Consider the following 26,983-nt stretch of genomic DNA (forward strand, 5'->3'; position numbering starts at 1 on the left):
AGTCTGATCGGCCCTGAGATCCCAACAGTCTGATCGGCCCTGAGATCCCAACAGTCTGATCGGCCCTGAGATCCCAACAGTCTGATCGGCCCTGAGATCCCAACAGTCTGATCGGCCCTGAGATCCCAACAGTCTGATCGGCCCTGAGATCCCAACAGTCTGATCGGCCCTGAGATCCCAACAGTCTGATCGGCCCTGAGATCCCAACAGTCTGATCGGCCCTGAGATCCCAACAGTCTGATCGGCCCTGAGATCCCAACAGTCTGATCGGCCCTGAGATCCCAACAGTCTGATCGGCCCTGAGATCCCAACAGTCTGATCGGCCCTGAGATCCCAACAGTCTGATCGGCCCTGAGATCCCAACAGTCTGATCGGCCCTGAGATCCCAACAGTCTGATCGGCCCTGAGATCCCAACAGTCTGATCGGCCCTGAGATCCCAACAGTCTGATCGGCCCTGAGATCCCAACAGTCTGATCGGCCCTGAGATCCCAACAGTCTGATCGGCCCTGAGATCCCAACAGTCTGATCGGCCCTGAGATCCCAACAGTCTGATCGGCCCTGAGATCCCAACAGTCTGATCGGCCCTGAGATCCCAACAGTCTGATCGGCCCTGAGATCCCAACAGTCTGATCGGCCCTGAGATCCCAACAGTCTGATCGGCCCTGAGATCCCAACAGTCTGATCGGCCCTGAGATCCCAACAGTCTGATCGGCCCTGAGATCCCAACAGTCTGATCGGCCCTGAGATCCCAACAGTCTGATCGGCCCTGAGATCCCAACAGTCTGATCGGCCCTGAGATCCCAACAGTCTGATCGGCCCTGAGATCCCAACAGTCTGATCGGCCCTGAGATCCCAACAGTCTGATCGGCCCTGAGATCCCAACAGTCTGATCGGCCCTGAGATCCCAACAGTCTGATCGGCCCTGAGATCCCAACAGTCTGATCGGCCCTGAGATCCCAACAGTCTGATCGGCCCTGAGATCCCAACAGTCTGATCGGCCCTGAGATCCCAACAGTCTGATCGGCCCTGAGATCCCAACAGTCTGATCGGCCCTGAGATCCCAACAGTCTGATCGGCCCTGAGATCCCAACAGTCTGATCGGCCCTGAGATCCCAACAGTCTGATCGGCCCTGAGATCCCAACAGTCTGATCGGCCCTGAGATCCCAACAGTCTGATCGGCCCTGAGATCCCAACAGTCTGATCGGCCCTGAGATCCCAACAGTCTGATCGGCCCTGAGATCCCAACAGTCTGATCGGCCCTGAGATCCCAACAGTCTGATCGGCCCTGAGATCCCAACAGTCTGATCGGCCCTGAGATCCCAACAGTCTGATCGGCCCTGAGATCCCAACAGTCTGATCGGCCCTGAGATCCCAACAGTCTGATCGGCCCTGAGATCCCAACAGTCTGATCGGCCCTGAGATCCCAACAGTCTGATCGGCCCTGAGATCCCAACAGTCTGATCGGCCCTGAGATCCCAACAGTCTGATCGGCCCTGAGATCCCAACAGTCTGATCGGCCCTGAGATCCCAACAGTCTGATCGGCCCTGAGATCCCAACAGTCTGATCGGCCCTGAGATCCCAACAGTCTGATCGGCCCTGAGATCCCAACAGTCTGATCGGCCCTGAGATCCCAACAGTCTGATCGGCCCTGAGATCCCAACAGTCTGATCGGCCCTGAGATCCCAACAGTCTGATCGGCCCTGAGATCCCAACAGTCTGATCAGCCCTGAGATCCCAACAGTCTGATCGGCCCTGAGATCCCAACAGTCTGATCAGCCCTGAGATCCCAACAGTCTGATCGGCCCTGAGATCCCAACAGTCTGATCAGCCCTGAGATCCCAACAGTCTGATCGGCCCTGAGATCCCAACAGTCTGATCAGCCCTGAGATCCCAACAGTCTGATCGGCCCTGAGATCCCAACAGTCTGATCAGCCCTGAGATCCCAACAGTCTGATCAGCCCTGCAGCGTCGGCAGGACAACGAGACAGGTTTCCTGTAACATTTAGAATGACATGTAGATGTGTTGTTGTTGCTAGGAGATATGGTTTCATTGTGCCCATCTAGACTGTTATTCCTGTAACTACACACATGTGAAGCTACAAGAAAATCATATTTAAATGTATATCAAATCAAATTGAAATATTGAACCTGATGTCACATATTGCCCCCTTTATTTGTAGGAAGACCCATATAAAGAGAGACAGAACCTAAACCCCAACGCAGGACTGGGGTTTAAAGTAAGACACTACTAGGAGAACTCACGTCAGGTCCTGGGGAACCTTTACAGCCGGCTAGACCAGGAAAACCTGGATCCCCCTTACGTCCATCAACTCCATCTGTCCCCTGTTGTCCTTTGTCTCCCTGAGAGAGAGAGAGAGAGAGAGAGAGAGAGAGAGAGAGAGAGAGAGAGAGAGAGAGAGAGAGAGAGAGAGAGAGAGAGAGAGAGAGAGACAGAGACAGAGACAGAGACAGAGACAGAGACAGAGACAGAGACAGAGAGAGAGAGAAAATGTTCGTTTAGTGAGTGTCCATCAATGGGAGAACACAGCATATTTCTCAATAACTACAGTAAAGGTGAAATAAAATCCACCTTGTACCTTGTAGCCTTTATGGCCTCTCTCGCCCTTGATGCCTATTCCACCTCGGTCGCCCTGGAAACGAGACAACAGTTATCGTCATGATCATGATGTAGACACTGTCATGGTCGTATCATGTGTCTGAGAAATAGTACCTTCATTCCACGGTATCCTACGGGCCCGGGATCTCCCAAGTTTCCCTGAAATAGAAGACTGGATCATCAGTAGATAATAACAGACCTGATTCTATAGGTTAATAACAGACCTGATTCTATAGGTTAATAACACAGACCTGATTCTATAGGTTAATAACAGACCTGATTCTATAGGTTAATAACAGACCTGATTCTATAGGTTAATAACAGACCTGATTCTATAGGTTAATAACAGGCCTGATTCTATAGGTTAATAACACAGACCTGATTCTATAGGTTAATAACAGACCTGATTCTATAGGTTAATAACACAGACCTGATTCTATAGGTTAATAACAGACCTGATTCTATAGGTTAATAACAGACCTGATTCTATAGGTTAATAACAGACCTGATTCTATAGGTTAATAACAGGCCTGATTCTATAGGTTAATAACACAGACCTGATTCTATAGGTTAATAACAGGCCTGATTCTATAGGTTAATAACACAGACCTGATTCTATAGGTTAATAACAGACCTGATTCTATAGGTTAATAACAGACCTGATTCTATAGGTTAATAACAGACCTGATTCTATAGGTTAATAACACAGACCTGATTCTATAGGTTAATAACACAGACCTGATTCTATAGGTTAATAACAGACCTGATTCTATAGGTTAATAACAGACCTGATTCTATAGGTTAATAACAGACCTGATTCTATAGGTTAATAACAGACCTGATTCTATAGGTTAATAACAGACCTGATTCTATAGGTTAATAACAGAGCAGATTTTTTGGGTTAATAGTAGACCCGTGTGTGTTCACAGGTACTCACCTCTACCCCGATGTCTCCCTTCTCGCCTGGCATCCCCTGTCTACCTGTTTCACCCTGCAGGAAGAGAGGAGAGGAAGAGGGAGGACAGAGGAAGAGAGGAGGAGAGAGGAGTGGAGCATTAGAATTCAAGATCAATAATACATAATGACAACAATCAGACACTAGCTATGAAGATCAGGGTAGCACACTGAGCTAAATCCTAGGCATTAACCTGGGGAGCTAATCAGACACTAATATGAAGATCAGGTTAGCACACTGAGCTAAATCCTAGGCATTAACCTGGGGAGCTAATCACAAGTCTTCCGGTTTTCATGTGTGTGTGTGTGTCTGTGTCTGTGTCTGTCTGTCTGTCTGTCTGTCTGCCTGTCTGTCTGTCTGTCTGTCTGTCTGTCTGTCTGTCTGTCTGTCTGTCTGTCTGTCTGTCTGTCTGTCTGTCTGTCTGTCTGTCTGTCTGTCTGTCTGTCTGTCTGTCTGTCTGTCTGTCTGTCTGTCTGTCTGTCTGTCTGTCTGTCTGTGTGTGTGTGTGTGTGTGTGTGTGTGTGTGTGTGTGTGTGTGTGTGTGTGTGTGTGTGTGTGTGTGTGTGTGTGTCCCACCTTGGAGCCGAGGCCTCCTTCTGGTCCTTTGGGACCTCCTTTAGCCTGCAGACAAAACACATCATCAGTGGTGACATATCACTATGTCGCTCAGAGAGCCTTCGTAGAACACTATAACCTGTTATAAAGGTGTCATCATGGGCCATACCGCTGTATAACTCAGAGAGACTTCATAGAACACTACAACCTGTTATAAAGGTGTCATAAGGGGGTCATAGGGTGTAGGGGTTACTTACATTGCAGTCAAAAGAACAGCACTGAAAAAAAATAGAAAAAAGCACAGTTATAAATGGCAACAAACAGACAAATGTAAGTAATGATTACTGTAGAAATAACACATGTCACATAGGTAGACAAGACATACCACATCCTTGGTCTCATTGGTCTGTAAGAGAAAATACATCAGAGGTTAGAGAGACTCATTTACACTTTAAAATGATAGGAGATGGAGGGGAGCAGAGAGGGAGAGAGGAGGAGGGTATAGATGAATGGTGGAAAGGGAAGAGAAGCATTGGAAAAAAGAAAGGAGGAGAGTGATACATAGAGGAGAGGAAAGGAGGAGAGATATGGAGAGGAGAGGAAAGGAGGAGAGATATGGAGAGGAGAGGAAAGGAGGAGAGATACGGAGAGGAAAGGAGGAGAGATATGGAGAGGAGAGCAAAGGAGGGGAGATATGAAGAGGAGATGAAAGGAGGAGAGATACGGACAGGAGAGGAAAGGAGGAGAGATATGGAGAGGAGAGGAAAGGAGGATAGATATGGAGAGGAGAGGAAAGGAGGAGAGATATGGAGAGGAGAGGAGGAGAGATATGGAGAGGAGAGGAAAGGAAGAGAGATATGGAGAGGAGAGGAAAGGAGGAGAGATATGGAGATGAGAGGAAAAGAAAAGAGGAGAGGAAAGGAGGAGAGATCTGGAGAGGAGAGGAAAGGAGGAGAGATATGGAGATGAGAGGAAAAGAAAAGAGGAGAGGAAAGGAGGAGAGATGGAGAGGAGAGGCAAGGAGGAGAGATATGGAGAGGGGAGGAAAGGAGGAGAGAAATGGAGAGGAGAGGAAAGGAGGAGAGATATGGAGAGGAAAGGAGGAGAGATATGGAGAGGAGAGGAAAGGAGGAGAGATATGGACAGGAGATGAAAGGAGGAGAGATACGGAGAGGAGATGAAAGGAGGAGAGATATGGAGAGGAGAGGAAAGGAGGAGATAAATTGAGAGTAGAGGAAATGAAAAGAGGAGAGGAAAGGAAGAGAGATCTGGAGAGGAGAGGAAAGGAGGAGAGATATGGAGAGGAGAGGAAAATAAAAGAGGAGAGGAAAGGAGGAGAGATATGAGATGAAAGGAAAGGAGGAGAGATATCGAGAGGGGAGGAAAGGAGGAGAGAAATGGAGAGGAGAGGAAAGGAGGAGAGATATGGAGAGGAGAGGAAAGGAGAGAAATGGAGAGGAGAGGAAAGAAAAGGAGGAGAGATATGGAGAGGAGAGGAAAGGAGGGCAGATATGGAGAGGAGAGGAAAGGAGGAGAGATATGGAGAGGAGATGAAAGGAGGAGAGATATGGAGAGGAGAGGAAAGGAGGAGAGATGAGGAGATGAAAGGAGGGGAGATATGGAGAGGAGATGAAAGCAGGAGAGATACGGAGAGGAGAGGAAAGGAGGAGAGATATGGGGAGGAGATGAAAGAAGTAGAGATATGGAGAGGAGAGGAAAGGAGGAGAGATATGGAGAGGAGATTAAAGGAGGAGAGATATGGAGAGGAGAGGAAAGGAGGAGAGATATGGAGAGGAGAGGAAATGAGGAGAGATATGGAGAGGAGATGAAAGGAGGAGATATATGGAGAGGAGAGGAAAGAAGGAGATATGTGGAGAGGAGAGGAAAGGAGGAGAGAAATTGAGAGGAGAGGAAAGGAAAGGAAAGGAGGAGAGATATGGAGAGGAGAGGAAAGGAAGAGAGATATGGAGAGGAGAGGAAAGGAGGAGAGATATGGAGAGGAGAGGAAAGGTAGAGAGATATGGAGAGGAGAGGAAAGGAGGAGAGATATGGAGAGGAGAGGAAAGGAGGAGAGATATGGACAGGAGAGGAAAGGAGGGGAGACATGGAGAGGAGGAGGAAAGGAGGAGAGATATGGAGAGGAGAGGAAAGGAAAGGAGGAGAGATATGGAGAGGAGGAGGAAAGGAGGAGAGATATGGACAGGAGAGGAAAGGAAGAGAGATATGGAGAGGAGATGAAAGGTGTGAGGAGAGAAGTGGAGCGGTGTAATACGTACGATCATATCTATGATGCTGCGAATGGTCTGTAGCTGGGTGGATCTGGTGTTGTCAGCTGCTGTGAAATTCTGTCTGTAGTTCTGGTCTGTAGCGATCACTGCCAGTCTGGTATCCTATAGAGATCAATACAGAGATACAGAAGTCAATACAGAGATCAATACAGAGATACATAAATCAATACAGAGATCAATACAGAGATACAGAGATCAGATCAATACAGAGGTCAATACAGACATTGATCAATTATCACTACGTAAAGTTCAATTATTATTTTTGACGTCTCACTGTGGGGATTCACCAGAATCTCCTAAGTAGCTCAAAGGACCAATCATACACGTCTGTCGGAGACAGACAGACAGGTTGAGTGTCGAATAAGGGAGCCCTTCCCCTCATACTAAAGAGCCAGTCGCCTGCCTTCTGATCATTCTCACCTCTCTTCCTTACAGAAGAGTTCTACTCAGCTCTCCTCAGCACCACGTGGCTAGCTGAGGTGATTTGGCTACCTTAGCTACAAGGCTAGCTGAGGTGATTTGGTTACCTTAGCTACAAGACTAGCTGAGGAGATTTGGCTACCTTAGCTACAAGACTAGCTGAGGAGATTTGGCTACCTTAGCTACAAGACTAGCTGAGGAGATTTGGCTACCTAAGCTACAAGGCTAGCTGAGGATATTTGGCTACCTTAGCTACAAGAGTAGCTGAGGAGATTTGGCTACCTTAGCTACAAGACTAGCTGAGGAGATTTGGCTACCTAAGCTACAAGGCTAGCTGAGGAGATTTGGCTACCTTAGCTACAAAGCTAGCTGAGGAGATTTGGCTACCTTAGCTACAAAGCTAGCTGTCATACTGACTAGCTTTTCTACCTGGAAGGGTAGAATTACTATACTGAACAAAAATGTGAACACAACATGTAAAGCGTTGGTCTCATGTTTCATGAGCTGAAATTAAAGATCCCAGAAATGTTCCTAATACACAAAAAAAGCGTATTTCTCTCAAATGATGGGTACATATTTGTTTACATCCCTAAAAGTGAGCATTTATCCTTTGCCAAGCTAATCCATCCACCTGATAGGTGTGGCATATGCTGGGGACAATAAAAGGCCACTCTAAAATGTGCAGTTTTGTCACGCAACACAACAGTTTTGTCACTGCAAACCACTGGTTTCCAGTGGTTTGCAGAAGAGGATGTCTTCCTTAATTGACCCCCCATAAACGTAACGGACATATACCAGGAGCTGTGCCAAGCCCGCCACGTCTGTTGACTCATCCAGCTGTAACGCATAGAATTCACTGGCTTGTATGAGAAGCAGTAATTGTTTCAAAACATCTCCTGCCATGTCACTGATGCGTCGTGAAACAGTGTTGTTTGATGAAGACATTGTCTGTATACTTTTTCGGCCTTTTGTCACGCCCTGACCATAGACAGCTTTTATTCTCTATGTTGGTTAGGTCGTGGTGTGACTAGGGTGGGTTATCTAGGTGAATTTTATTTCTATGTTGGCCTAGTATGGTTCCCAATCAGAGGCAGCTGTTTATCGTTGTCTCTGATTGGGGATCATATTTAGGTAGCCATTTTTCCCATTGTGCTTTGTGGGATCTTGTCTATATATAGTTGCCTGTGAGCATTATTCTAGCTTCACGTTTCGTTTGTTCGTTTTGTTCTTTGAAGTTTTCTATTCCAAAATAAAGGATGGAAACATATCACACTGCATCTTGGTCTACTCCTTATGAGGAACGTGACACCTTTTCCCCGAGCATTGTCCCAGCCATATCCGCGGCAGCAGGAAGAATGAAGTCCTCCACAATAGTATGGGGCTTGTCTGTTCTGGTGAATCCCCACAATGAGTCGTCTCACTCATGATATCAGAAAACCGGGGTTATGCAAGTAACCTTAAGTTATCGATACATATTATAAATACATCCACACAGTTATCAATATCAACATAAGTACAGCAACATCAAGTCGACACCACATTAGTGACCAGTACATAACCTTTCTGGAACTATGTAGTACTTGGCTGATGCCTCTATTGGTCCCTGATATGGTCTCTATGGCTGGGTTATATGGTCTCTAGGGCTGGGTGATATGGTCTCTAGGGCTGGGTGATATGGTCTCTAGGGCTGGGTTATATGGTCTCTAGGGCTGGGTGATATGGTCTCTAGGGCTGGGTTATATGGTCTCTAGGGCTGGGTGATATGGTCTCTAGGGCTGGGTTATATGGTCTCTAGGGCTGGGTGATATGGTCTCTAGGGCTGGGTGATATGGTCTCTAGGGCTGGGTGATATGGTCTCTAGGGCTGGGTTATATGGTCTCTAGGGCTGGGTGATATGGTCTCTAGGGCTGGGTTATATGGTCTCTAGGGCTGGGTGATATGGTCTCTAGGGCTGGGTGATATGGTCTCTAGGGCTGGGTTATATGGTCTCTAGGGCTGGGTGATATGGTCTCTAGGGCTGGGTGATATGGTCTCTAGGGCTGGGTGATATGGTCTCTAGGGCTGGGTGATATGAACAAAATATCATACCACAATATTTTTCATATATTTGATGGTATTTTATGTTGTTGAATAATGAAAGTTGTAAATGTGCTTTATGAGTAGTGAATGACCTCAGGGTGGCAACACATACATTCTACGTGATTTCAATATGTCTTACTCCATTCTGATTGGTTTATACTGTTCAATTCAGTATGAATTGAACACAGTGTTGTTTGACATGACAACCAATGAAAAAGCCAGGGAGGCGTTCTTAGAATTAGAAATTAGGTTACTAATATAATCTTCATGGAGGTGTTATTGTGACAGCATAGGAACCAAAGTGTTGGTCAGTGTTTCCCAGGGCAGTGCCAATACTAATAAGATCTCTATGGAGGTGTTAATGTGACAGGGTAGGAACCAAAGTGTTGGTCAGTGTTTCCCAGGGGAGTGCCAATACTAATAAGATCTCCATGGAGGTGTTAATGTGACAGGGTAGGAACCAAAGTGTTGGTCAGTGTTTCCCAGGGGAGTGCCAATACTAATAAGATCTCCATGGAGGTGTTAATGTGACAGGGTAGGAACCAAAGTGTTGGTCAGTGTTTCCCAGGGGAGTGCCAATACTAATAAGATCTCCATGGAGGTGTTAATGTGACAGGGTAGGAACCAAAGTGTTGGTCAGTGTTTCCCAGGGGTACCCTATAAGCTTTGGCTTACTTCATGAAGCTAACCTATTCCTCTCTGATTTAGAAGATACTGCTGCACAACCAACGTGCTGATTTAGGCCTACACAGCACTGGTATCAGACTGTATTAGATAGCTATGTTTGCTCTGACTCAGTACATTTATTAGCTTGCCGGCTAACTAGCGATTAGCATTAGCGGCTATTTATTTTAGCAATTTTCTAAGAAAAGACGAACTAGCTGTTTGCAGACAGTAACATCCACAAACTAATAGTATGATTATAGAACGCTTGTGGATTTATATAAGGAAGCAAAGTGGAAAGCAGCATAGATGTCATCAACATATTATTGTATTTGCTGCATTAACCATGCAGACTGAAGACATCGACCATGCAAACGGTCGACACATGATCTCGTGGTCAAGCAACAACAACTGCGCTCCTTGTGTGACAGGGGGCGGGGCTTGGTGAGAGAGGAAGAGAAATGACTCAAGTAGCGGAGTAAACTATACAGACAGAGTGAAATACTGTTACCATGGCCAGGTCTTGTGTGTGTGTGTGTGTGTGTGTGTGTGTGTGTGTGTGTGTGTGTGTGTGTGTGTGTGTGTGTGTGTGTGTGTGTGTGTGTGTGTGTGTGTGTGTGTGTGTGTGTGTGTGTGTGTGTGTGTGTGTGTGTCGTACCTCCTGGTCGGGTGATATGGCGACGGAGAAGACTTTAACCCCGTGTTGCCTGGCCTCATTAGCAGCTTCCTGTATCCCACCACAGGGCTCCTTGTAACCTGTTAGAGGATGACCGTCCGTCACCACGACGATGTACTTATTCTCCTGGTAGTGGGAGCCCCTGAACACACACACACCGGATAGAAAGGGACGTAATGAGACACACACTGCAACAAAAAAACACTAGACAGGTACTATAGAGAAACCATTATACAGTCAGTGTGTGTATTACCCAATGAACAGCTCAGCGATGCCTCTCTTGATGGCACAGTCAGTGTGTGTGTTACCCTATGAGCAGCTCAGCGATGCCTCTCTTGATGGCACAGTCAGTGTGTGTGTTACCCTATGAGCAGCTCAGCGATGCCTCTCTTGATGGCACAGTCAGTGTGTGTGTTACCCAATGAGCAGCTCAGTGATGCCTCTCTTGATGGCACAGTCAGTGTGTGTATTACCCTATGAGCAGCTTAGCGATGCCTCTCTTGATGGCACAGTCAGTGTGTTAATTACCCTATGAGCAGCTCAGCGATGCCTCTCTTGATGGCACAGTCAGTGTGTGTTCCCTTGCCGATGTAGTTGATGCCTTTGATGTCACTGATGAGCGCTTGGCGCTCGGTGGCGACGTCACTCAGCTGGCGCACTAAGATGATCTCATCAGAGTAATGCAGCGCTCCGGAGTTCCACGTCAGGGACCGGTCACATGGGTGGCGCCTAGCAACAACACACATAGAGAAAAGTTATGTCACATCACTAACCACGTTATCATCAACAGTTTTTATGCGAGTAAAGTCATACCGTATAAAAAACAAAAATCACGACAGCTGGGATGGAAACAGGAAGTTTTGGTAAAATGTTAGAAATGCCGACCGATAATGTGTTCTTTGACGTGGTGGAATTCTTTGTGTCTGTAAAATTATTAATGCGGGAAATGGCGGTGGAAACACCTTTATGTGCAAATATTAAAATACTGAACAAAATATAAACACAACATGCAACAATATTTGACTGAGTTACAGTTCATATAAAGAAATCAGTCAATTGAAATAAATTCATTAGGCCCTAATCTATGGATTTCACATGACTGGGAATACAGATATGCATCTGTTGGTCACAGATACAGTGGGGGAAAAAAGTACCTTGAAAAAAAAAATGAGGGGTGTGGATCAGAAAACCAGTCAGTTTTTTAATTTTTAAAATGTATTTATGTTTTATTTATTCACACCAAAGAAAATAAGTGAAAGATAAAACAGTGCAGATAAAAACTGGTAAAGACTGTGTGCAGGTGAGGTTGGAATCACAAAGGAATGATATGAAAAACACACCACTAATATACAGGACCAGTCAAACGTTTGGACACACCGACTCATTCCAGGGTTTTTCTTTATTTTTACTATTTTCTACATTGAAGAATAATAGTGAAGACATCAACAAATATGAAATAACACATGGAATCATGTAGTAACCAAAGTACTGTTAAACAAATCAAAATATATTTTATATTTTATACTCTTTAAAGTAACCACCATTTGCCTTGAGGACATCAGGCTGACCCCCAGTCTTCATGGAGGAGATTACTGAGTAGTTTGGTTCATCAGGCTGACCTCCAGTCTTCATGTAGGAGATTACTGAGTAGTTTGGTTCATCAGGCTGACCCCCAGTCTTCATGGAGGAGATTACTGAGTAGTTTGGTTCATCAGGCTGACCTCCAGTCTTCATGGAGGAGATTACTGAGTAGTCTGGTTCATCAGGCTGACCCCCAGTCTTGATGGAGGAGATTACTGAGTAGTTTGGTTCATCAGGCTGACCCCCAGTCTTCATGGAGGAGATTACTGAGTAGTTTGGTTCGTCAGGCTGACCTCCAGTCTTCATGGAGGAGATTACTGAGTAGTTTGGTTAATCAGGCTGACCCCCAGTCTTCATGGAGGAGATTACTGAGTAGTTTGGTTCATCAGGCTGACCCCCAGTCTTCATGGAGGAGATTACTGAGTAGTTTGGTTCATCAGGCTGACCTCCAGTCTTCATGGAGGAGATTACTGAGTAGTTTGGTTCATCAGGCTGACCTCCAGTCTTCATGGAGGAGATTACTGAGTAGTTTGGTTCATCAGGCTGAACCCCAGTCTTCATGGAGGAGATTACTGATTAGTTTGGTTCATCAGGCTGACCCCCAGTCTTCATAGAGGAGATTACTGAGTAGTTTGGTTCATCAGGCTGACCCCCAGTCTTCATGTAGGAGATTACTGAGTAGTTTGGTTCATCAGGCTGACCCCCAGTCTTCATAGAGGAGATTACTGAGTAGTTTGGTTCATCAGACTGATCCCCAGTCTTCATGGAGGAGATTACTGAGTAGTTTGGTTCATCAGGCTGACCCCCAGTCTTCATAGAGGAGATTACTGAGTAGTTTGGTTCATCAGGCTGACCTCCAGTCTTCATGGAGGAGATTACTGAGTAGTTTGGTTCATCAGGCTGACCCCCAGTCTTCATGGACGAGATTACTGAGTAGTTTGGTTCATCAGGCTGACCCCCAGTCTTCATGGAGGAGATTACTGAGTAGTTTGGTTCATCAGACTGACCCCCAGTCTTAATGGAGGAGATTACTGAGTAGTTTGGTTCATCAGGCTGACCCCCAGTCTTCATGGAGGAGATTACTGAGTAGGATGGTTCATCAGGCTGACCTCCAGTCTTCATGGAGGAGATTACTGAGTAGTTTGGTTCATCAGGCTGACCTCCAGTCTTCATGGAGGAGATTACTGAGTAGTTTGGTTCATCAGGCTGACCTCCAGTCTTCATGGAGGAGATTATTGTGCAGTTTTGTTTATCAGGCTGATCCCCAGTCTTCATGGAGGAGATTATTGTGCAGTTTGGTTCATCAGGCTGACCCCCAGTCTTCATGGAGGAGATTACTGAGTAGTTTGGTTAATCAGGCTGACCCCCAGTCTTCATGGAGGAGATTACTGAGTAGTTTTGTTTATCAGGCTGACCCCCAGTCTTCATGGAGGAGATTATTGTGCAGTTTTGTTCATCAGGCTGACCCCCAGTCTTCATGGAGGAGATTACTGAGTAGTTTGGTTCATCAGGCTGACCCCCAGTCTTCATGGAGGAGATTACTGAGTAGTTTTGTTTATCAGGCTGCCCTTCAGTCTTCATGGAGGAGATTATTGAGTAGTTTGGTTCATCAGGCTGACCCCCAGTCTTCATGGAGGAGATTACTGAGTAGTTTGGTTCATCAGGCTGATCCCCAGTCTTCATGGAGGAGATTACTGAGATGTTTGGTTCATCAGGCTGACCTCCAGTCTTCATGGAGGAGATTACTGAGTAGTTTGGTTCATCAGGCTGACCTCCAGTCTTCATGGAGGAGATTACTGAGTAGTTTGGTTCATCAGGCTGACCTCCAGTCTTCATGGAGGAGATTACTGAGTAGTTTGGTTCATCAAGCTGACCCCCAGTCTTCATGGAGGAGATTACTGAGTAGTTTGGTTCATCAGGCTGACCCCCAGTCTTCATGGAGATTACTGAGTAGTTTGGTTCATCAGGCTGACCCCCAGTCTTCATGGAGGAGATTATTGTGCAGTTTTGTTTATCAGGCTGACCCCCAGTCTTCATGGAGGAGATTACTGAGTAGTTTGGTTCATCAGGCTGACCCCCAGTCTTCATGGAGGAGATTATTGTGCAGTTTTGTTTATCAGGCTGACCCCCAGTCTTCATGGAGGAGATTACTGAGTAGTTTGGTTCATCAGGCTGACCTCCAGTCTTCATGGAGATTACTGAGTAGTTTGGTTCATCAGGCTGACCCCCAGTCTTCATGGAGGAGATTACTGAGTAGTTTGGTTCATCAGGCTGACCCCCAGTCTTCATGGAGATTACTGAGTAGTTTGGTTCATCAGGCTGACCCCCAGTCTTCATGGAGGAGATTACTGAGTAGTTTGGTTCATCAGGCTGACCCCCAGTCTTCATGGAGATTACTGAGTAGTTTGGTTCATCAGACTGACCCCCAGTCTTCATGGAGGAGATTACTGAGATGTTTGGTTCATCAGGCTGACCCCCAGTCTTCATGGAGGAGTTAACTGAGTAGTTTGGTTCATCAGGCTGACCCCCAGTCTTCATGGAGGAGATTACTGAGATGTTTGGTTCATCAGGCTGACCTCCAGTCTTCATGGAGGAGATTACTGAGTAGTTTGGTTCATCAGGCTGACCTCCAGTCTTCATGGAGGAGATTATTGTGCAGTTTGGTTCATCAGGCTGACCCCCAGTCTTCATGGAGGAGATTATTGTGCAGTTTTGTTTATCAGGCTGACCCCCAGTCTTCATGGAGGAGATTATTGTGCAGTTTTGTTTATCAGGCTGACCTCCAGTGTTCTCTTGAAGTTATTGAGGGATGATGATGTTTTGCCATTGTGAAGATAAGAATGGTACCTCTGTATCTGATAGAGAATTGACTATGTGAGGTGTGGCAGTGGAGAGGGTGAAGGTTATTACAGTGTCTTCAGAATTAACCTGTAAGAATCCATTGAAGGGTTTAGGTAAACTGGGACCTGTAAGAATCCATTGAAGGGTTTAGGTAAACTGTCTGTGACCTGGAAGAATCCATTGAAGGGTTTAGGTAAACTGTCTGTGACCTGGAAGAATCCATTGAAGGGTTTAGGTAAACTGGGACCTGGAAGAATCCATTGAAGGGTTTAGGTAAACTGGGACCTGGAAGAATCCATTGAAGGGTTTAGGTAAACTGGGACCTGGACGAATCCATTGAAGGGTTTAGGTAAACTGTCTGGGACCTGGAAGAATCCATTGAAGGGTTTAGGTAAACTGGGACCTGGAAGAATCCATTGAAGGGTTTAGCTAAACTGGGACCTGGAAGAATCCATTGAAGGGTTTAGGTAAACTGGGACCTGGAAGAATCCATTGAAGGGTTTAGGTAATCTGGGACCTGGAAGAATCCATTGAAGGGTTTAGGTAAACTGGGACCTGGAAGAATCCATTGAAGGGTTTAGGTAAACTGGGACCTGGAAGAATCCATTGAAGGGTTTAGGTAATCTGGGACCTGGAAGAATCCATTGAAGGGTTTAGGTAAACTGTCTGGGACCTGGAAGAATCTATTGAAGGGTTTAGGTAATCTGGGACCTGGAAGAATCCATTGAAGGGTTTAGGTAATCTGGGACCTGGAAGAATCCATTGAAGGGTTTAGGTAAACTGGGACCTGGAAGAATCCATTGAAGGGTTTAGGTAAACTGTCTGGGAGGTATGAGTATTGATGAAAGTGCATAGTTGTTTAATGTTTATAAATAGACAAGATATTGAATTTCTTAAACAAAGCTGCAGATGGAGGCAGGTAATAAGAGAAGGTGGCTATTTATTGGTTAAACCCTCACCCCTAACCCTTACCCTCCGCTATAAAAACTTGACTGGTAAATCCCCTAACCCCTAACCCTCCATTATAAAAACTAGACTGGTATTGAACACTGTGTCACACCACAGGACATCTTGGCCCTGGTAGATGCACAGCCGTTATGCATAAACACATTGTTCTCTATCATGACCATGACTATATAACCAGTTATATGTATAATCATGAAAACCATAATAACGCAATTTAGAAAGTAATATTTCATGATCAACCCGTGTCAAACGCTTTGGATAAATCTAAAAAGAGAGTGTCTACATTGAGATACATTGAGATTAAATAGTTGTAGATGAGATACATAGAGATAAGATACATAGAGATGAGATACATAGAGATGAGATAGTTGTAGATGAGATACATTGAGATGAGATACCTAGAGATGAGATACATTGAGATGAGATACATTGAGATGAGATACATAGAGATGAGATACATAGAGATGAGATACATAGAGATAAGATACATAAAGATGAGATACATAGAGATGAGATAGTTGTAGATGAGATACATAGAGATGAGATACATAGAGATGAGATACATAGAGATGAGATACATAAAGATGAGATACATAGAGATAAGATACATAGAGATGAGATACATAGAGATGAGATAGTTGTAGATGAGATACATTGAGATGAGATACCTAGAGATGAGATACATTGAGATGAGATACATAAAGATGAGATACATAGAGATGAGATACATAAAGATGAGATAGTTGTAGATGAGATACATTGAGATGAGATACATAGAGATGAGATAGTTGTAGATGAGATACATAGAGATGAGATACATAGAGATGAGATAGTTGTAGATGAGATACATAGAGATGAGATACATAGAGATGAGATACATTGAGATGAGATACATAGAGATGAGATACACAGAGATGAGATAGTTGTAGATGAGATACATTGAGATGAGATACATTGAGATGAGATACATAGAGATGAGATACATTGAGATGAGATACATTGAGATGAGATACATTGAGATGAGATACATTGAGATGAGATACATAGAGATGAGATACATAGAGATGAGATACATAGAGATGAGATACATAGAGCTGAGATACATAGAGATGAGATACATAGAGATGAGATAGTTGTAGATGAGACACATAGAGATGAGATACATAGAGATGAGATAGTTGTAGATGAGATACATAGAGATGAGATACATAGAGATGAGATACATAGAGATGAGATACATAGAGATGAGATACATAGAGATGAGATACATAAAGATGAGATACATAGAGATAAGATACATAGAGCTGAGATACATAGAGATGAGATATATTGAGATGAGATAGTTGTAGATGAGATACATAGAGCTGAGATACATAGAGATGAGATAGTTGTAGATGAGATACATAGAGATGAGATACATTGTAACGGCTGCCGCTTTCCTCATCCTCGGATGAGGTGAGGAGAGAAGGATCTTCAGACCAAAATGCGGGTTCAGGGAAATATGCCATCTTTATTTATAAAACGAAAACTGATGACACGAAAACAAACACTTTCAAAGCTTACAAAATAACAAAACGACGTAGAACGCAACCTGAACATAAACTCACATCACAAACGTAAACTCACGGACAGGAACGTTACATCGAAACACACGAACAGCCAAACAGTCCCGTAAGTGAAAACACATCGACAACGACGAAAGACATCACAGGAGACAATCACCCACAACGAACACTGTGACAACGCCTACCTAAATATGACTCTTAATTAGAGGAACGCCAAACACCTGCCTCTAATTAAGAGCCATACCAGGTAACCCAAAACCAACACAGAAACAGAAAACATAGAATGCCCACCCAACCTCACGTCCTGACCAACTAACACACAAAAACTAACAGAAAATAGGTCAGGAACGTGACAGTACCCCCCCCACAAGGTGCGAACTCCGGACGCACCAGCACAAAGTCTAGGGGAGGGTCTGGGTGGGCATCTAACCACGGTGGTGGCTCAGGCTCCGGGCGCGGTTCCCACCCCACCATAATCCATCCTAGCCTCCTCCCTCCAAGAATGTCCACCCTCTTTCTTCCCCCACAAAATCCTCTTAATAACATATCTAATAATGACAACACCGGGACAGAGAGATAAACCAAGACAGAGGGATAGATAAGAATATAGAGGTAGATAAAGATAGAGAGGGAGATCAGGATAGAGGGGCAACTCCGGACTGAAAGGCAGCTCCGGACAGAGAGACAGCTCTGGACTGATGGGCAGTTCTGGGTATCTAGCCTTTTCAGGCTGAAGGGCAGCTCATGGCTGACTGACGACTCTCGACGCTCATGGCAGGCTGACGGCTCTCGACGCTCATGGCAGGCTGACGGCTCTCGACGCTCATGGCAGGCTGACGGCTCTCGACGCTCATGGCAGGCTGACGGCTCTCGACGCTCATGGCAGGCTGACGGCTCTCGACGCTCATGGCAGGCTGACGGCTCTCGACGCTCATGGCAGGCTGACGGCTCTCGACGCTCATGGCAGGCTGACGGCTCTCGACGCTCATGGCGCTCTGACGGCTCTGGCTGCTCATGGCGCTCTGACGGCTCTGGCTGCTCATGGCGCTCTGACGGCTCTGGCTGCTCATGGCGCTCTGACGGCTCTGGCTGCTCATGGCGCTCTGACGGCTCTGGCTGCTCATGGCGCTCTGACGGCTCTGGCTGCTCATGGCTCGCTGGCGGCTCTGGCAGATCCTGTCTGGTTGGCGGCTCTGGCAGATCCTGTCTGGTTGGCGGCTCTGGCAGATCCTGTCTGGTTGGCGGCTCTGGCAGATCCTGTCTGGTTGGCGGCTCTGGCAGATCCTGTCTGGTTGGCGGCTCTGGCAGATCCTGTCTGGCTGACGGCTCTAGCGGCTCCTGTCTGGCTGATGGCTCTAGCGGCTCCTGTCTGGCTGACGGCTCTGTAGGCTCATGGCAGACGGGCGGCTTTGCAGGCTCATGGCAGACGGGCGGCTTTGCAGGCTCCTGGCAGACGGATGGCTCAGACGGCGCTGGGGAGACGGATGGCTCAGATGGCGCTGGGGAGACGGATGGCTCAGATGGCGCTGGGGAGACGGATGGCTCAGATGGCGCTGGGGAGACGGATGGCTCAGATGGCGCTGGTGAGACGGATGGCTCTAGCCGGATACGGCGCACTGTAGACCTGGTGCGTGGTGCCGGAACTGGAGGCACCGTGCTAATGATAAGCACCTCCCTACTAGTGCGGGGAGCAGGGACAGGGCACACTGTATTCTCAAAGCCTACTCTACCCCTGATGCGTGGTACCGGCACTGGTGACGCCGGGCTGAGGACAAGCACATCAGGATTAGTAGGGGGAGAATATACAGTGTGTACAGGGCTCTGGAGACGCACTGGTAGCTTAGTGCGTGGGGCCGGAACTGGAGGCACCGGGCTAGATACACGCACTACAGGGAGAGTGCGTGGAGGAGGAACAGGGCTCAGGATACGCACTGGTAGCCTAGTGCGTAGTGTAGACACTGTAGGTACTAGGCTGGGGCGGGGAGGTGGTGCCGGAAATACCGGACCGTGGAGGCGTACTGGCACTCTTGAGCATTGAGCTTGCCCAACCTTACCTGGTTGAATACTCCCGGTTGCCCGACCAGTGCGGGGAGGTGGAATAACCCGCACCGGGCTATGTAGGCGAACCGGGGAAACCATGCGTAAGGCAGGTGCCATGTATGCCGGCCCGAGGAGACGCACTGGAGACCAGACGCGTTGAGCCGGCCTCATGACACCTGGCTCAATACTCAATCTAGCCCTACCAGTGCGGGGAGGTGGAATAACCCGCACTGGGCTATGCACTCGTACAGGAGACACCGTGCGCTCTACTGCGTAACACGGCGCCTGCCCGTACTCCCGCTCTCCACGGTAAGCCTGGGAAGTGGGCGCAGGTCTCCTACCTGCCCTTGGCCCACTACCCTTTAGCCCCCCCCCAAGAAATTTTTGGGAGTTACTCACGGGCTTTTCGGGCTTCCGTGCAAGACGTGTCCCCTCATAATTCCGGTTTCGAGCTTGATTCTCCGGCTTCCATCCACGTCTCCTAGCTGCCTCCTTAAACCACCGCTCCTGGGCTGTGGCTGCCTCACTCTTCTCACGAGAGCAGCGATATTCTCCAGTTTGCGCCCAGGGTCCTCTACCAGACATGATCTCCTCCCAAGTCCAAAAGTCCTTGTTGCTCCGTCGAGCATTCCCATACCGCTTGGTCACATTTTGTGGGTGGGTGATTCTGTAACGGCTGCCGCTTTCCTCATCCTCGGATGAGGTGAGGAGAGAAGGATCTTCAGACCAAAATGCGGGTTCAGGGAAATATGCCATCTTTATTTATAAAACGAAAACTGATGACACGAAAACAAACACTTTCAAAGCTTACAAAATAACAAAACGACGTAGAACGCAACCTGAACATAAACTCACATCACAAACGTAAACTCACGGACAGGAACGTTACATCGAAACACACGAACAGCCAAACAGTCCCGTAAGTGAAAACACATCGACAACGACGAAAGACATCACAGGAGACAATCACCCACAACGAACACTGTGACAACGCCTACCTAAATATGACTCTTAATTAGAGGAACGCCAAACACCTGCCTCTAATTAAGAGCCATACCAGGTAACCCAAAACCAACACAGAAACAGAAAACATAGAATGCCCACCCAACCTCACGTCCTGACCAACTAACACACAAAAACTAACAGAAAATAGGTCAGGAACGTGACATACATAGAGATGAGATACATAGAGATGAGATAGTTGTAGATGAGATACATAGAGATGAGATACATAGAGATGAGATACACAGAGATGAGATACATAGAGATGAGATACATAGAGATGAGATAGTTGTAGATGAGATACATAGAGATGAGATACATAGAGATGAGATAGTTGTAAATGCCTTTTTCTTATTCAAAAGATGATTGATGATTTTCCAAGTTGGCTTTAAATTATTAAACTATTTAAGGCTTTAAATTATTTAAGGATTCTTGGAATGTGTTTGGAAAATATATTTTTGGGGATATCGGAAGTAAGTGAATAAATTTGTTCTTATACTTTTTGTAATTGGCAGAATTCAGGGGAGAGGAATTTGTGAGAAACTTTTTATACAACTTTTAACTGAGTATTTTTTGAGACCCGTTGTAAACCAAGGTTTCCAGAACCCTGCTGCTGCTCTCTTACGTGGTTTAACTAAGGGAAAATAATGGTGAAATACAGAATTGAAAGATGTGAGGAAAAGTCTGGTAAGCAGACTCCACATCAGCCTGATTATAAACATTTTACCATGAAATATCCCCAATCAACATCTTCTTTAGTTAAATATTCTACATTTAATGCTACTAATCATTCCCATCTGTTGATTTCCAGCTGCCAGGGGGAAGTGGAAAGTTGGAAAGTGGTCAGAAATGTCTACCTGTATTAGCCACATTATTCAAAGAATTAGTTAAAAATAGGATCAATAAGGGTGTCAGGTGATCTGGTCAGTCTGTGGTCTTATAGATGAGGGGACACAGATAGATGGAGTATAAAGTATTCACTCTGTGGTCTTATAGATGAGGAGACACAGATAGATGGAGTATAAAGTATTCACTCTGTGGTCTTATAGATGAGGAGACACAGATAGATGGAGTATAAAGTATTCAGAAAGTCAGATGTCAGTGAGGAGGTTCGAGAGAAACCCGTTTTTTTTTGTGCGTATGGAAAACGTATGGGATCTTTTATTTAATCTCATGAAAACGTATGGGATCTTTTATTTAATCTCATGAAAACGTATGGGATCTTTTATTTAATCTCATGAAAACGTATGGGATCTTTTATTTAATCTCATGAAAACGTATGGGATCTTTTATTTAATCTCATGAAAACGTATGGGATCTTTTATTTAATCTCATGAAAACGTATGGGATCTTTTATTTAATCTCATGAAAACGTATGGGATCTTTTATTTAATCTCATGAAAACGTATGGGATCTTTTATTTAATCTCATGAAAACGTATGGGATCTTTTATTTAATCTCATGAAAACGTATGGGATCTTTTATTTAATCTCATGAAACATGTAGTAACCATCATATGGAAGTAAACTTGGAGTCATGAGATGATACGTGGTCCTCCCCACTATGACTCTGGAAACAGTTTCTAAGGCTACAGATAAAATAAGTGATGATGAACTTCCTCCCAGGATGAGGAAAAGGAACAGAGATATTCATGCTCCCTTCCAATAAGTATCTAGGGTCTTATTCTGGTGACATGACAAAGAGCTTTCACATTTCCACAGCAACAACACCAGCTGAACAACTATGTCCAAGTGAGGAAGAGCCCAACCTGGGCCTTAAAGCAGCACGGCCATGAGACAACCATAAAGTAGTGTTCTGTAATGGACAGCCAGGGTGTGTGTTACTTCCTGTGTGTGTGTGTGTGTGTGTGTGTGTGTGTGTGTGTGTGTGTGTGTGTGTGTGTGTGTGTGTGTGTGTGTGTGTGTGTGTGTGTGTGTGTGTGTGTGTGTGTGTGTGTGTGTGTGTGTGTGTGTGTGTGTGTGTGTATCTTACATTTCTTTGAGCTCCATGATGAACCGTTCAGTAAAGCTCTTGATCTGGTCGATGTAGAAGTTGGGAGGTTTGGCTCTCAGAGCAACACTCTCAGACGTGTCCAGCACAAAGAACAGGTCCACCGGACACTCTGCACACACACACACACACACACACACACACACACACACACACACACACACACACACACACACACACACACACACACACACACACACACACACACACACACACACACACACACACACACACACACACACACACAGGGGAAACATGGACATATGACATATCTGTATACACATAGAAGAGAAACAGTGCATTTGGAAAGTATTCAGACCCCCAGACCCCTTTCCACATTTTGTTACAGACTTATTCGAAAATATATTACATTTATTCAATCTACACACAATACCCCATAATGACAAAGATAAAACAGGTTTTTAGACAAGGCACACACCTGTCTATATAAGGTCCCACAGTTGACAGTGCATGTCAGCGCAAAACCCAAGCCATGAGGTCGAAGGAATTGCCCTTAGATCTCCGAGACAGGATTGTGTCGAGGTACAGATATGGGGAAGGGAACCAAAACATTTCTGCAGCATTGAAGTTCCCCAAAAACACAGTGGGCTCCATCATTCTTAAATGGAAGAAGGTTGGAACCACCAAGACTCTTCTTAGAGCAGGCCGCCCGGCCAAACGGAGCAATCGGGGGAGAAGGGCCTTGGTCTGGGAGGTGACCAAGAACTCAAATGTCACTCTGACAGAGCTCCAGAGTTCCTCTGTGGAGATGGGAGAACTTTCCAGAAGTACAACCATCTCTGCAGCACTCCACCAATCAGGCATTTATAGTAGAGTGGCCAGACAGAAGCCACTCCTCAGTAAAAGGCACATGACAGCCTGCTTGGAGTTAACCCTAACCCTAATGGACTCAGACCATGAGAAACAAGATTTTCTGGTCCGATGAAACCAAGATTGAACTCTTTGGTCTGAATGCCAAGCGTCACGTCTGGAGGAAACATGGCACCATCCTTACGGTGAAGCACGGCGGTGGCAGCATCATGCTGTGGGGATGTTTTTCAGCGGCAGGGACTGGGAGACTTGTCAGGATCGAGGGAAAGATGAACGGAGCAAAGTACAGAGAGATCCTTGATTAAAACTTGCTCCAGAGTGATCAGGACCTCAGACTGGGGCGAAGGTTCACCTTCCAACAGGACAACGACACTAAGCACACAGCCAAGACAATACAGGAGTGGCTTCGGGACAAGTCTCTGAATGTCCTTGAATGGCCCAGCCAGAGACCGGACTTGAACCCGATCGAACATCTCTGGAGAGACCAGATACAGGTGTACCAAGCTTGTACTGTCATACGCAAGAAGACTCGAGGCTGTAATAGCTGCCAAAGGTGCTTCAACAAAGTACTGAGTAAAGGGTCTGAATATGGGGTATTGTGTGTAGATTGATGAGGGAAAAAAAACGATTTAATCAATTTTAGAATAAGGCTGTAATGTAACAAAATGTGGAAAAAGTAAAGGGGTCTGAATACTTTCTGAATGCACTGTACATCATCATTGTCACATCGTCACATCATTATTGTCACGCAGTTAACGTCACATTGCCACATCTTCATCGTCATATCGTCATTGTCACATCTTTACATTGTCACATCGTCACTCATTCAATGGAAGTAGTCCTTGCGAAACCCCCACCTCTGCCACCAAATGTGACTAAGATAAGCTAACAGCTGTCTTAAGAAAGTCTTACATTTACAAAAAAAACTAAAATAAGGACTCAAAGTAAAAAACGGTTGTATAATGATGTTTTAGACTCTAGAACCAATTGAATCAATCACAGTGTGATGTCATAGGCAATGTTCCTTCTAAGATGCGCGCGGGCGAAAAAAGAAACTGCAAAAGAAATATCAGCTGGTGCAGAGAAGCACGAGATTGAGCTTCACTCATCTTTCTAGTTTCCCCCCTTAGTTAACACATTATCACATCATTGCAATATTATCCACTTTCAATGTAACATACAGAGAAAAAAAACGAACTATGCAAGACTTAGTATGCAAAATTAACTGTGCAAAAGATTTTGTTGTAGGCAGAGCTTATTGGAATAGGATTCTACTGCATTGACAGGCATGACTAACGCCTGTACTCTACACAGACTGGTTCGCCATAACCAATCAGAGCTGCAATAGACCTATATGCAAATAGCCATTGCCATATATGGATCTTTTCCATTCACTTAGAACTGGACTGTGTTAACAGCATGAGCGGTTGTTTTGAGATCAAAGCGAGAGATGCATGTCGCCACCTGTGTACATTTGTTCCTATTCGTTGCTAGTTAGTGAGTTATTAGCGCAGTTATAGCAGATTTATACTCAACAATTGTGGAGTGGTTGCTTCCTACAAGAACACTAAATCTGTACATTTCAAGAGCTTTTTTTTATGTCTTAAAGGGTCAGTGTTGTATTTTGAGACGGTCTTGAATAAGATAAGTAGCCAATAGGCAGAGGGTAGCATCATTTTCGGATTCTCTGTAATAATGATATGGGAATAATAACGACGTTTATTTTGTAAACTGTTTTTTTGTTGTTGCATCAAACAACACAACGACATTTTTAAGTCACGTCTTTGTCTGAAGGACAAGTGGATAAACAGGTTAATGTCAAGCCCTGCATGATTTTTTCAAAAGTCTCATGGAATGTAGGCCAACATGTGAACACCACACATTGGCTGCTACTGTAGGCTGAATGACAGAACAGCTATTTCCATGTTAACATGTTATGGGATGCATTTTTCTCCATTGTTTTTGATGGTAGGCCACTCTGGTAGACCTACATTATGATCAAATAGCCACAGTTGCCTACTTGGTCACTGTTAAAACTGTAACTTAATGGGTACAGCCTCAGTGATCACAGTAAACTGTTAAAACTGTTATTTAAAGCGGGTACAGCCTCAGTGATCACAGTAAACTGTAACTTAGCGGGTACAGCCTCAGTGATCACAGTAAACTGTTAAAACTGTAACTTAAAGCGGGTACAATCTCAGTGATCACTGTTAAAACTGTAACTTAGCGGGTACAGTCTCAGTGATCACAGTAAACTGTTAAAACTGTTATTTAAAGCGGGTACAGTCTCAGTGATCACAGTAAACTGTTAAAACTGTTATTTAAAGCGGGTACAGCCTCAGTGATCACAGTAAACTGTTAAAACTGTTATTTAAAGCGGGTACAGCCTCAGTGATCACAGTAAACTGTTAAAACTGTTATTTAAAGCGGGTACAGCCTCAGTGATCACAGTAAACTGTTAAAACTGTTATTTAAAGCGGGTACAGCCTCAGTGATCACAGTAAACTGTTAAAACTGTTATTTAAAGCGGGTACAGCCTCAGTGATCACAGTAAACTGTTAAAACTGTTATTTAAAGCGGGTACAGCCTCAGTGATCACAGTAAACTGTTAAAACTGTTATTTAAAGCGGGTACAGCCTCAGTGATCACAGTAAACTGTTAAAACTGTTATTTAAAGCGGGTACAGCCTCAGTGATCACAGTAAACTGTTAAAACTGTAATTTAAAGCGGGTACAGTCTCAGTGAACATTGATCATAGGCAAGGCCTACATGTTAAATCTTCATTGACTTTCCTATGGTTTCCATTTCAATTCAAAAAGCCACATTGATTGATTGGTTGAACAATTTAATGATTGATTGATTAGCAATGAAGTGGCCCCTAACACTGATCTAAAGTCAGCTTCAATCCCCAGACCCCCTAGTGGTAGGTTAGGATGTGGGGAGGGTTAGCTGATCCTAGATCTGTGCATAGGGCAACTCCCACTCTGAGCATCTGCAGCTGTGATAGCTAGGCAGACTGTAGCCTACCTACAGCAGGACCAACGACCAAACCAGCTAGTTTATGCCAGGCATTAGCTATGATTTTTGCATTGTATATCTTACTAAACCTGCTTTAGCTCTGACATAGGCTATAGCTAACATTAACTTCCAACTAAACATCTGGCCACAGATACCCCGTTATCTCTCTCTGTGGCTTTTAACTTGTTTCTCAACCTCAAAGAGCTTCGTCTTAATTACATAGCATACATAGACAGATAATACTGGTCAACCCGGAACATAAGCCTGTTTTATTTTATCTAGAAACATTAACTTTATAAACTCACCCCAGAACTTCGGTCTGTCGGTCTGCTGTGCGAGCGCCACGGCAAACATCGCGCCGACGCACAGAACGGAGAGAACTCCACGAGCCTCCATGGCTTTTTATTCGGTTAAAACTAAACTTTCAAACCCAAATCACCCGAAAACCGTCTCCAACCCGAACCTCCAGACTGAACTTCAGAAGATGGATGAAACCGGAGCTCTGTCAATGTTCAAATTCCGTTAGTCCGTTACAACCCCCGAGCCAACCCAGGAGCGCGCATTGGACGGAACGCCTTGAGAAGAGGAGGAGTGCAATTCACAGATAAATAATCTGAAGATTTCTGTTGAATTCTGCAAACTGTAACTATCCAGTGATAGCCGCTAAACTGCACTAAGAAACACACTATTCTTACGGGAATCTTGGGACCTTGCTATGGCTTTGTATTAGTGAGATCTTCTCTCATTGTTCTGTCTCATGGGGTAAACATCTGGAAAAAGCAAAGTCAAATTCAACTGTAGTATTCTGTGTTCTTTGATACCTTAGTTACATATTAAACATGATGTCTACATGATACCTTAGTTACAGATTAA

General features: G+C 45.2%; 1 protein-coding gene across 1 annotated transcript in view; it reads right to left on the bottom strand.

The window, feature by feature from the left end:
- The window catches only part of LOC139550049 (collagen alpha-1(VI) chain-like), an 85,090-nt gene extending 58,406 nt beyond the window's left edge, over positions 1 to 26,684 (bottom strand). Inside the window, exons 1-12 of the mRNA XM_071360631.1 lie at positions 26,416 to 26,684; positions 22,244 to 22,373; positions 10,785 to 10,985; positions 10,239 to 10,398; positions 6,407 to 6,520; positions 4,516 to 4,536; positions 4,388 to 4,408; positions 4,152 to 4,196; positions 3,558 to 3,611; positions 2,735 to 2,779; positions 2,601 to 2,654; positions 2,266 to 2,364 (exon numbers count right to left, since the gene is read on the bottom strand). Of these exons, the coding sequence (XP_071216732.1) occupies positions 2,266 to 2,364; positions 2,601 to 2,654; positions 2,735 to 2,779; positions 3,558 to 3,611; positions 4,152 to 4,196; positions 4,388 to 4,408; positions 4,516 to 4,536; positions 6,407 to 6,520; positions 10,239 to 10,398; positions 10,785 to 10,985; positions 22,244 to 22,373; positions 26,416 to 26,506 (1,035 nt within the window). The 5' untranslated portion in view covers positions 26,507 to 26,684. The remainder of the gene's footprint in view (positions 1 to 2,265; positions 2,365 to 2,600; positions 2,655 to 2,734; positions 2,780 to 3,557; positions 3,612 to 4,151; positions 4,197 to 4,387; positions 4,409 to 4,515; positions 4,537 to 6,406; positions 6,521 to 10,238; positions 10,399 to 10,784; positions 10,986 to 22,243; positions 22,374 to 26,415) is intronic.
- Between the last annotated feature and the right edge of the window lie 299 nt (positions 26,685 to 26,983).

Source organism: Salvelinus alpinus, chromosome 23 (genome assembly GCF_045679555.1).
Source record: "Salvelinus alpinus chromosome 23, SLU_Salpinus.1, whole genome shotgun sequence".
Taxonomy (NCBI): Eukaryota; Metazoa; Chordata; class Actinopteri; order Salmoniformes; family Salmonidae; genus Salvelinus; species Salvelinus alpinus.